This window comes from Garra rufa, chromosome 5, assembly GCF_049309525.1.
Source record: "Garra rufa chromosome 5, GarRuf1.0, whole genome shotgun sequence".
NCBI lineage: Eukaryota > Metazoa > Chordata > Actinopteri > Cypriniformes > Cyprinidae > Garra > Garra rufa.
The window spans coordinates 19,721,564-19,734,276 of record NC_133365.1 but is presented as its reverse complement, the minus strand read 5'-3'; the positions used below and the strand labels follow the sequence as shown (position 1 = coordinate 19,734,276).

At 35.0% G+C, this 12,713-nt stretch overlaps 1 protein-coding gene across 1 annotated transcript; it reads left to right on the top strand.

Annotated features, from left to right (window-relative positions):
• The first annotated feature begins 2,162 nt into the window (after positions 1–2,162).
• On the top strand, positions 2,163–12,713 carry ak5l (adenylate kinase 5, like). Its single transcript, XM_073841383.1, has 8 exons — positions 2,163–2,344; positions 5,840–6,026; positions 9,713–9,886; positions 10,084–10,256; positions 11,876–11,989; positions 12,102–12,293; positions 12,455–12,541; positions 12,637–12,713. The coding sequence occupies exons 1-8, from the start codon at positions 2,285–2,287 to the stop codon at positions 12,655–12,657; spliced, it is 1,008 nt and encodes a 335-aa protein (XP_073697484.1). The 5' UTR covers positions 2,163–2,284; the 3' UTR covers positions 12,658–12,713.

Genomic DNA, 12,713 nt, shown 5'->3' with positions numbered 1-12,713 from the left:
GGGACATTTATCCTTTGAAATTTTACTGGGGGACTCACACCGAAATGCGATTGGGACAGTTTTGTGAAAACCTGGCAACCCTGCTAAAATGAGGGAACAAAGTAACCTAGTAGAATTGGGCTACAATTTATGTAAAATGAGGGAATGAAGGAAGTCATGAATGATCAGTGCTGGGTAGCATACTCATTTTCCAAAAATGAATTACTTGTAAATAGATTATACTACATCGTAAAGTGCTGATAAGCCGATTACAGTACTTTTTATAGATTACATGAGTACATTTTATTTACACAATGGCAGCAAGTGATTCATAATGTATTCTTTCGCACTAATTCTCTTTTTTTTCCCTTTCTAAAGTAATTAATTTGTGGTCACACTGTAATAATTCATTTTAATTGTGGCCACGTTTTAACTAAAATGCAGTGTTGCCATGTCCGCGGTTTTCCCACTTTAACACTGTTGCCAATGGGTTGTTTTTTTTAATGTCCGTGGTAATGTGATATTTATCCCCTGGAATGCAAATTTTGCCAGGGGAACCCCACCAAAAAACAATTTTTTTGGACTAATTTTGAGTAGCAATTGGACGGGTTTTGTTGTGAAAACCTGGCTACCCTAGTAAAAGGAGGTAACAAAGTAACCTAATACAATTTGGCTACAATTTACGTAAAATGAAGGAATGAAGGAAGCCATGAATGGTCAAGTAACGTAATCATTTTCCAAAAATGAAGTACTTGAAAATAGATACTACATCGTAAAGTGCTGATAATCAGATTACAGTTACTTCTTATAGATTACATGATTACATGTTATTTACACAATGGCAGTAAATTATTCATAATGTAATAATGTACACTAATTCTTCTTTTTTCCTTTTTATAATCCTTTCCTTTTTTAAACAGTTCTTTAAAAATACTACTGCTTATATATGTTTGCAAAGTCTTGCAGTTTTATGGAACTGCACAGGTTACTAATACATAAAAAATGGAGAGGCCACACAATTAGTATAATTTACATTTTTACTGAGTAAAAAATGGGAATCCTTGATGTAATGTAGACTTCATGCACTTCATGATGTTGATAACAAAAGCTAGAAAATATCTTACAAGGTAAGTCAAATCGTAATATCAAAGTAATCATAAAACAGTCAGAATACATCTCATATGTGTAATCCAAAAGATTACGTTACTAATTACAATTATGTAATTTGTAATCAGTAATGGACTATACATTGTAAATTAATTGTAAATTGTAAGTCTACCCTAGTCAAAAATATACTAAAATGTATTTAAAATACATTTATTTAATGCTAAGTATACTAGTCCAATTAAAGATATTCTTAAGTATATTTTATTGTGCTAATTGCTAAAGTGAAACTATTGCATGTATACTTTAGGTGCACTTGAAATATTTGCATTTAAAGACCAATAGTGTTTAAAGATCATACAATCCTCATCAATAGCGACATTAAAACATATTTTAGGCGTAATATTTGCATTGTGCACAAGTAGTACTGCAAATAAAGTTTAATTACAATTTTATAATTAGTTTAATTTTAATGTCAATAAATATATTAATAGACTTAAACTATACTTAGTATAAGATAAATGCATTTTAAATATATCACCTTTTTACTAGGGTACCCAGCACTGTGAATGATGATCATGGGAACGAATTCTTAATTTTTTTGTTGTTGTTGTTTTTGTGTTTTGCCATGTGCGGTGCTCCTTATTTGTTTATTTTTTTTTATTTACTCATTACTTCATGTAAATATTAAGGCCTGTAGTGACATAGAAAAACACCTCACTTTAGATGTTTTGTCAGTGTCATTATTCACTAGATTAAAGACTTACTTATTACAATTACATCACAAAAACATTAGTGGTTTGTTTACAAAAAAAAAAATGAAATAAAGATCTCTAACTGTGCTAGATGGCTTGGTTATGTTTTGTCAAATAAAAATAATTGTTTTTTCTAACGTTTTTTTTCTTATACTGAGATATTGATACCAAGGATACTCGATACTAGTCATTTAGACTATTACCTACTCGAGACTACACGTTACTGCGGGTCACTTTGAGCTTAGCATTCATGAGCGTGACTATAACAACTGATGAATAGAAACATCGCCCGGAGGTCATCGGCGTCAAAGCAGCGGAGAACAGCCCAATGCGATGGTGCAAGACAGCACAGCTGCTCTGAGGGTGAAACGCAACAGATGAGCAGATAGACACAGCTGCTGCTCTACTGACTTACAAACGCTGCTCTGGATAACCGGAAAGAAAGAATGAACACAAACGACGCGAAGGATTACCTCTCCAAACGACAGATCCCACACCTTTTTGAGGTAAGAATCACCTCCAAATCACCTTTTCATATATTTTAATAATAATATACCAACGGCAATCAGAGAACAACACATCTGGAAACATCTGCCACTCTGAAATCTGATTATGCAGTCTGTTTTCAAGGTGAGCCTTCATATATATGCCTTCATATCCAGTTCTCCTCAGAGTTCTTCAGAGTTAATGATAAATGCTTGGTAATGATAGCTATTTCTACTGTCAACAGTTTTTAAATGAAGAATCTAAAAGGAAAATAGCTCACTAGAGCTGTACATCAGATGTAAGCTGATAGCATGAATTAATCAAAAGTCTGTGTCTATTTAGCATGCACAGTTACATGGTAAATTAGATAGCTACTTCAAGGTGTCTCTATGGTGATTCTCAAGTAGGGTGCTGTAATGGCAAAGCGGAGGGTCTCAAGCCTGTCAGCAAGAGGGAAGATTCTCCTCCGACAGCGTCAACAAGTGCTTGTGCTTGTGTGGGAGATATGCAGTTGCATACAAAACGCTGTGTCCATGGAGGATCACAGAACACACTTCTGACAGGCTTTCCATCTCCAGATTGACCCTGTAAATAAGGAAGCTCAATATTGTAGGTCATCACCATGTGTGCGACATCTGCTCAGGCAGGACGTAAATGGTGAAGGTTGTAAACATGAGTTTCAGTGCATCAACACTTTGCCTGTCACCAAGGCAACAAGCTGTGTACTTTATATTTACTTTACGTGACTCATCTTAGGAAATGTGGGCAATAGAGGACGAGGGGGAGAGAAGGACTGAAACAGTAATATTCTCGCATGTGCCCGAACACGCAGTTCACTGAGGAATGCAAACACGCAGGTTTGGGTTCATGTGCATACCTCTAGATATGCATCTCTGAAACTCCTCCATCTCTGACAGCATGTAAAAGAAACAGCGAAAGGAATATTTAGAAAGGTGTATCTAAACTAGTTTATTTTTTTTAAATCATAACTATTATAGCAAGTACCTCAGCTGTCTCATATAGCATAAAAGAGGAGACAATGGAGCTCACACTCTAGATCTAGGAGGAAAAAACACCTCTGTTTCATTCAGAGGTCCAAACTAAGAAAAAATGAATGCAATTTGGTGTAGTGTCTGATATTTATATGGTCAGAAAATAAGGTGAAATTCTTATTCTGATATAAAATGCATGTAAATGTTAGTTGTCACTCTGTATGTCTGATAATATGTCTTAGTAAGTTTAGATTAAAGACAAAATATATAATGCAATGATGATTGAGAGACGTACAAAATAACATTCCTCAAGTGCCTGATGTATCATGTTTTATACTCACATTTTAACACATTTTAGTTTTTCTAAATACAGTTGTGCTAAAAGGTTTACACACCCCTTTTAATAATTGAAACAAAATAATAGGGATCATGAAAATTGCATATTATTTTTTATTTAGTTCTGTCCTGAATAAGCTATTTCGCATAACAGATGTTTACATATACCCCACAAGACAAAATAATAACAGATTTTTTTTTAAAAAGACCCCATTCGAAAGTTTACATACCCTTGAATCTTAATACTGTGTGTTGTTTCCTGGATGATCCACAACTGTTTTTATATTTTGTGATAGTTGTTTATAAGTCCGTTGTTGGTCTTGAGGAGTTCAACTGCCTGCTGTTCTCCAGAAAAATCATCCAGCTCCTGCAAATTTTTTGGTTTTTCAGCATCTTCTGCATATTCCAACTGTGACTGTTTGATTTTGAGATCCATCTTTTCACACTGAGGACAACTGAGGGTGTAAACTTTTGAACAGGATGCTGTGTACATTTTTCTTGTTTTGTTGAAAGATCATATTTTTTTCATTTGGTACTGCACTTAAGAGGCTACATAAATACTTAAATGTTTTCCAGAAGACATAATAAGTACAATTGCAATTGATCATCCAATTCAAAAGGTTTACACCCCTCAGCTCTTATTGCATTGTGTTGCCTTCTTGAGCATCAGTAAATGTTTTCACCTTATATAATAGTTATGTATGAGTCCACCAGTTATCGTCCATGTGAAAAGATGGATCTCAAAATCATGCTGTCACTTTAGAAAGGGTTCAAATATGCAGTAAAAGTTTGAAAACCAAAGGATGTGCAGGAGCTGGAGGATTTTACTGAAGAACAGCAGGCAGTTGAACTGCTCAGGACCAACAAGGGACTTATGAACAACTATCACAAAACAGAAAGACAGTTATTGATCATCCAGGAAACGACACACAGTATTAAGATTCAAGGGTATGTAAACTTTTGCTTATATAAAATAGCTTATTCAGGACAGTACTAAATAAAAAAATATATGCAATTATCATTAACCCTCTTATTTTATGTCAGTTATTAACATTTTGCAAGGGGTATGTAAACTTATGAGCACAACTGTAATTAGGAAGTAAAGCTAAGTTGCTTCAGTTTCATCTTAAAATATTACTAACAATATAAAGGTTATTATTATGGACAAAAATATATAGATTTCACTGCAAGAAGACATGTACCACAACTTTTTTTTAAATTAAACTAAAAGGCATTTTACTTGCTGTAGCGTTTTTATTTTTAAAAAGTATAAAATATCAATCAGATGACAGAAAGCATGCACAGTAGTAGGTTGTGTACAACAGTTTTTTTTTTTCAGTAAGGTTTTGATCATGTTGACAATTCAGAGACCTTAGAAGCTGGAGTATTAATTATGATACAGTAGGGTTTATGTTGTAATTTTATATCAATTAGGTTTATTCACATCAAAATTATTATGTAACATCTTTGAGTCAACCTAAACACTACAGCAATAAAACTAAATTTAAAGGTATGATCAAGTTACAATAGCAGGTTACTGCTCTTTACAGTTTAAGCTTAGCTTGTTTTCAATGTTTTTTCTCCATATTGATACAGCATTAGTCCTTAAAAATGCTGGGGTCTGTTATTAAACTGATACCTCTAGCAAATTCAGCCTTTTGTTTTGTTTCTGTTCGGACACTGTTCCTTTATTCAGATGTTGAATGTGCCTTTAGCTGTTTGATACCCATGAGGATTGAGATGTAAATTCTCAAGCAGTTTTATTTGCATCAAAAGAAGCAAACAGCTGATTATTTCGAGCTCAGATTTTCCATTCCATGTGCCTCTGAATGGCCCAGAGTATGAACTGCTAACACGTGTGGGATGAATAGAAAAACAATTTGCAAGTATTATTTTGTCCCCCTGGATGTTATTCATTGTTTCTCTCTTTGTCTTACCATTCAGAAATCGTTTAGCTCTGTTTGGCTAACAAACAAATATGTTTTTATGCAAAATATGTTTTCTTATGCAAGAAAAGACTTTTGTCACAATTGGTAATGATGTATAAAATTAAGATGAACATATGGTGAAAGAAGTCATTTGCACAAATAGATGCACTGGAATTCTACAGTCTGAAATACAGAGTCATATTTGGCATATCAACTACATGAATATAGTAACTATATGAATTCTGTATGTATCTCACAGAGCATGTTAACAGGGCTGATGTACCACAGGCCTGAGGACCCTTTGGCATTCTTGGAGAGTTGCCTGCAGAAAACACGAGACCTCGGGGGTCCTGAATGTGTGGCCTGGGACACTTTCATTACACCTGATCGAAAACCTCTACCACCAATCACCTCAGCGCAAGGAAAGAAAGCCCCCTGCAAACTCGGTAATTCAGCCAATTTGAAAACACATTATCTTAGCAAGCCATAAAATGTCTGATTGAAAAAAATATCTAGTTGTACATAATGGATATAGATTAAAATTACACTTTTTAAATGAGCTTTTCTAATGATGACGTCAAACAGAACAAAATATTCAAATTACATGACAAAGAGAAAAAAAGAATGGTAAAATTAGCAATATGAATGAAAGGTAAGAATCTAATTAACAAGCACAAAAACAAGAAAAAGTCAACGAGTGAGAGAGTTTTAATCATTTTCAAAGAAATCCAAATTGTAAAAAATGTTTTAATTTGATGTCTTAACTGTTAATTTCTCTAGGGGAATGCAATTATAAATTTCCATTAAAGGGATAGTTCACCCAAATATTCAAATTCTGTCATTAATTACTCACCCTCATGTCGTTCCAAACCTGTAAGACCTTCTTCATCTTCAGAACACAAATTAAGTTATTTGTGATGAAATCCGATAGTTTTCAGACGATTAATCGAGTGATCGGATAATAATAATAGGTTTTTTTGTAGTGGTAAAAATAAACCTTGTGAAAAGTGAAAAAAATAGCCTTTAAAATTGTTTAAAATACATATAATAGCATTAAGGCATTAATAATTAAATCAAAAAAGTATCAAAAGCTAGTAATCATATGGTTTTATTGAACAAAACTGTTAAAATACATAATGTATTATAAACAATAATGCTAAAGTACATTATGCATTATAATGAATGACTGCAGAGGGCGCCACTGGCCTGACGATTGTTTTTACACTTTACTGTGCATCTAATCCTTGTTTAATATTCACTAAACAACATTCAAAGGTGCCATAGAATGGAAAACTGTATTTACCTTGGCATAGTTGAATAATAACAGTTCCGTACATGGACATGACATACCTTGAGTCTTAAACATCATCATTTCTTCCTTCTTATATAAATCTGGTGTTTGCAAAAGACCACTGAAAAAGAGGCCAATTCCAACATAACACAAACTATGACTTTACAGTCCCGATCATTAATAGTTACGCCCCCAAAATTTGCATAGCCGAATAATCAGAAGTTCTGCAGGTAGGCTATTGTAAAAAAACAAAAAAAAACAAAGCCAGGACAATAGCGAAAAATGCCAGATCACAGAAATAAATGTTATGTTCCAGGTTGTGCAGGGGATGTTAAGTGCAGGGATAGGTTGGTGTCTGTACTCAGAAAGGCACGGAAAACAAATAAGGCGAGCCACTAAAGGGACACGGTTAGCTTCATGCTAGCGGTAGCCTGTTACATTGCAGTACATAAAATTTCACTCACCACATAAACAGAGTAAAGAGAGATGACTGCGCGGATGATGACGAATGATTTGCAGATCCTGATCACCGCTGACAAGCATCTAAACTTGTCAGATGTGGTAAGTACTGCTGCTGTAGTATAACGTTACACAGAGCACCTGCGATTGCAAATCTCAAAAGTGAAAGTAAAAAGTTATCGTGCATTCAAAATGGCAATTTCAGTACCCCGCATATTAATAGCGTCTCGAGCTCTGTAATTAAATATATATATTCCTCCATGTGTTTCCTCCCTGCTGTGCTGCTAAATGAGCTGTTCTGTGAAACCGCCAATCAGAGCAGAGCTCATCATTATTATTCATGAACCTTCCAAATAAGGTAATAACAGACCACTTTATTCTAGGGACAAATCCTAGTGTTGTAAATTGACTTGTAAAACCATTTCTGGAGAATTTGTACCCTTACCTAAGCCATATATCTTCTATGTAGATATCGGAGAACAATTTAAAATATTGTATCAATGCATTCTATGGCACCTTTTCATATTTGGCCATTTCTTTACGACAGAAATGCTACATCCACTGTAATTCCTTGAATAATCTAATATATTTAATATTTAATATATATACTAAATTGCATTGTTTGTGAATTCACAATAGCATTATGCTTTATTATGATTTTTAGATGGGTTTAATATATCATGCAGCCTTGGAAAACGGTCTAATAATGCATTTCATGGATTCTTGTCTATGGAATGCCCCACTGCCAGGTATTTTGCTGGGTACTTGACACACGCAAAATGCAAAAAACAAAGGTCTTACAGGTTTAGAACGACATGAGGGTGAGTTATTATTAATGAGAGAATTTTTCATTTTTGGGTGAACTATCCCTTTAACCACCTCTGTATTGAGATGTTATGCTTTGATTTCCACTTTAAAAGAATACACTTCTTAGCAATAGTTCTTCCATGAGCTTTATGGAATGGATGCTCCTGAGGTTGGAATTGGAAAGTTACCTATCATGCAAACCTCTAGATCCACTGGGAACGGATTTAACTGAATCTGAACGATCATATTTTTGGTGAAACTTTTAGTTTGTATGCTTAAAGGGATAGTTTACCCAAAATTCTGTTATTATTTTCACCCTGCATAGACAGCAAAGCAACTGACACATTCAAGATCCAGAAAGGTAGTAAGGACATCGTTAAAATAGTCAATGTAACGTTAATTTTATGAAGCTACAAGAATACTTTTTGTGCAGTTGTGTTGCTGTCTATGCAGGATCAGAAAGTTCTTGAATTTCATCAAAAATATCTTTGTGTTCTGAAGATGAACGAAGGTCTTATGGGTTTGGAACAGTGTGAGCGTGAGTAATTAATGACAGAATTTTCATTTTTGGGTGAACCATCCCTTTAATTAAAGCATTAAAACTCAAAATGAATTATATGAATGTGTTTTTATATTGCCTTGTCTCTTTAAATCACTTAAAGCACATTTTCTAGATAAAAAGCCAGCAGCTAGGACCCATTATTCATAGTAAGAATTTGAAGGACAGCTGTGAAAATGAAAATAAAAAGCTTTGCAAAGACATTTAGGAAGGTTAAACATGGTTCAAGTGTTTGAAAATGATCCAGACATCTCAATAATGAAAGCCTAACCACATAGATTTATGTGGGTTTCTATCAAATAAGTGAATTAAAGGGTTAGTTCAATAAAAAAATGAAAATTCTGTCATTAATTACTCACATTCATGTTGTTCCAAACCTGTAAGACCTTCGTTCATCTTCGGAACACAAATTACGATATTTTGGTGAAATCCAAGAGCTTTCTGACCCTTCATAGATAGCAAGGGTACTACCATGGTCAAGTTCAAGAATGGTCGTAAGGACATTGTTAAAAATAGTCCATGTGTCATCAGTGGTTTAATCATAATTTTATGAAGCCACAGGTAAACAACACATGCTGTTGACATAGAACACACATGCACCACACTTTGTTTACGTTTAGAGAAATGCGTGACACTAGGGTTATGCAGAGGAGAAGAATGAACTAAATGAACTAAATGAACTAAAGTAATTATTTTTGTTTTCTTTGTGCACAAAGAGTATTCTTGTAGCTTCGTAAAATTATGGTTGAACCACTGACTATTTTAATAATGTTCTTAAGACCTTTCTGGACCTTGACCGAGGTAGTACCCTTGCTGTCTATGGAGAGTCAGAAAAGCTCTTGGATATTCAAAATATCTTAATTTGTGTTCAGAAGATGAAAAAATTTCTTATGGGTTTAAAACGACATGAGGGTGAGTAATTAATGATAGAATTTTCATTTTTGTGTGAACTAACCCTTTAAGGGTGCATCTGACGTCATATAGAAACAATAAATGTAATCCGTTTCTGTCCACAGATAGTGGTCCCTGTCCAGGCCCCGGACCTTACCGCCGATATGACAGGCTGCCACCAATCCAGGCCCAGTTCTCCATAGAAAGTGACTCAGATATGACCGAGTCCTCTGGGCTTATTCAAGAGTATGATGTCTTTGACCCATCAAAACCACGACCACACATCATATTCATCATAGGTGAGTGCACATCAGCTGGTCATTTTCAGTCTGTTTCAGTCGTCTGATCTTTTTCTGAATTCATCTTATTCTAAATTCCAACTCTTTGAGCTGGATGAAATGAAATTCAGCAGACCTTGACCTTAATTAATTTGAATTAGCATTTCCATTGTGCTGTTTCTGTGATGTAAAGTGGGATTTGCTATAATATTTTCCAGGTGGACCGGGCAGTGGGAAGGGCACCCAGACAGCTAAACTTGCACATTGCTATGATTACGAACATGTGTCGGTGGGGGAAATTTTAAGGAATCAGTTGCTGCATCATGCCCCCAGTGACAGGAAATGGGAGCTGATTGCTCAGATCATTGCCAATGGAGAACTGGCACCTCAGGTTTGGCAGTTTGACCACCAAATGTGTGAATTTTGCAGATATGGTGTATTTACAGGTACAGCTTGATTATCAACACTGATTTTAACATAAATTATCAAAAAATTTGGGTCAGTACATTTTGGACGAATTCATACATTAAACATTATGTACAGTTGAAGTCAAAAGTTTACATTTTGCAGAATATGCAAAATGTTAGTTATTTCGCCCAAACTAGAGGGATTATACAAAATGCATGTTGTTTTTTATTTAGTACTGACTGCCTGCTGTTCTTCAGAAAAATCCTTCAGGCCCCACATATTCTTTGGTTTTTCGACATTTTTGTGTATTTGAACCGTTTCCAACAATGACTGTATGATTTTGAGATCCATCTTTTCACACTGAGGACAACTGAGGGGACATATGCAACTATTACAGAAGGTTCAAATGCTCACTGAAGGAAGGAAACACAATGCATTAAAAGCCAGGGGGTGAAAACTTTTTGATTTTGAAGGTCAGGGTAAATTTAACTTACTTTGTCTTCTGGGAAACATGTAAATATCTTCTGTAGCTTCCAAAGAGCAGTACTAAATTAAACTTTTTTTTTTTTTTTTTTTGGCAAAATAAGAAAAATGCACAAATCTTTATTCTGTTCAAAAGTTTACACCCCTGGCTCTTAATGCATTGTTTTTCCTTCTGAAGCATCAGTGAGCGTTTGAACTTTCTGAAATAATGGCATATGAGTCCCTCAGTTGTCCTCAGTGTGGAAAGATGGATCTCAAAATCATACAGTCATTGTTGGAAAGGGTTCAAATACACACAAACGCTGAAAAACCAAAGAATTTGTGTGACCTGAAAGATTTTTCTGAAGAACAGCAGGCAGTTTAACTGTTAAACTTTTAACTTCAACTCTAATGCTCTATTTCAAATAAATGTTGTCCTTTTGAACTTTTTATACTTCAAAGAATCCTAAAATAATGTCCAAAAAAAAGATATTAAAGGAATACTTCATCTAAAAATGACAAATGTTCTCACCCTTATGGAGATGAGTTTGTTTCTTCATTGTAACAGATTTTGAGAAACATCGCTCACCAACTCACCAATGGGTCCTCTGCAGTGAATGTAGCAATATTATGGATATTCATTAATTACTTGTGGATTATTGTGATGTTTTTATCAGCTGGATAGGACTCTCATTCTGACGGCACCCATTCACTGCAGTGTGAGCAATTGATATGATTCACATTGGTGAGCAAGTGACGTAATGTTAGATTTTTCCAAATCTGTTCCGGTGAAGAAACAAACTCAACTACATCGTGAAAGTACATTTTCAGTAAATTTTCATTTTTGTGTGATGATAAATGCTTCTTGAGCATAAAATCAACATATTAGAATGATTTCTGAATGATCATGTGACACTAAAGTCACAGTAAAAATACAGCTTTGCCTTCACAGGAATAAATGACATTTTAACTATATTAAAATATAAAACAGCTATTTGAAATGGTAATAAAATTTCAGACTTTAACTGTTTTACTGTATTTTTTTAAATCAAATGAATGCTCCAAATATCTGAGTAGTGTACTGTAGTCTTTAGTACTTCAGATCCATAGTCACCCGTCTTGTTCTAACATGAACTTTAGGAAACAACTATTGAAGAGCTGAAACATCAGTTTATCAAAAAGCAGGATGCTAAAGGATTCATTGTGGACGGATTCCCCAGAGAGATCTCACAGGTGTTCACCTTTGAGGAGCAGGTTAGATATTCAGCGTTTTGATCGTCTATACATTATATAACCTACAGGAAAAATATGTCTTTGTATGTTATGGCAGCATTTGTGAATGTGAATGCCACTCATATTCCTTTAGATTGGCTCCCCAGACTTGGTAGTCTTGCTCGCCTGCTCCAATCAGCAACTCCGGCAGCGTCTAGAGAAAAGAGCGTCCCAGCAGGGCCGTCCCGACGACAATACTCACGCTATTGAGAAGAGACTAGATACTTTCAAACACAATATCACACTCATAGCCAAGTACTACCAGGAGAGAGGACTTATTGTAAGGGTAAGATGCTGTTCTTTGCTTATTTCATGCGTTTAACTGTTGAATTCAGCTGGTTTTAACAGAACGGGATGTACTGTGTTGAGTACAGACACTGCCTTTGTTTAAAAATCGGTCTAGTTTTATGCCGTGAAACACAATTCTGTCTCACTGTGCTTGGTCAGGTCGACGCCGATCGGGAAGAAGACGACATTTTCACAGACATTTGCACCATTGTAAAGGAGAGATTGTTCCCTAGTGACACAAATGCAGTAGGTTTTGAATAAAAGTCACGATATGCCACAAATTGTGTTTTAAAAATCTGTTTTTGCTGCATGCTTCATAAACATTATTCTTCTCCCTGCAGAGCAGTACTGAAGATCTTTAGAGGAACGTCTTAACATCCAAACAGCTGCTGCCATTAAATCCAAAATGTCAAAAGCA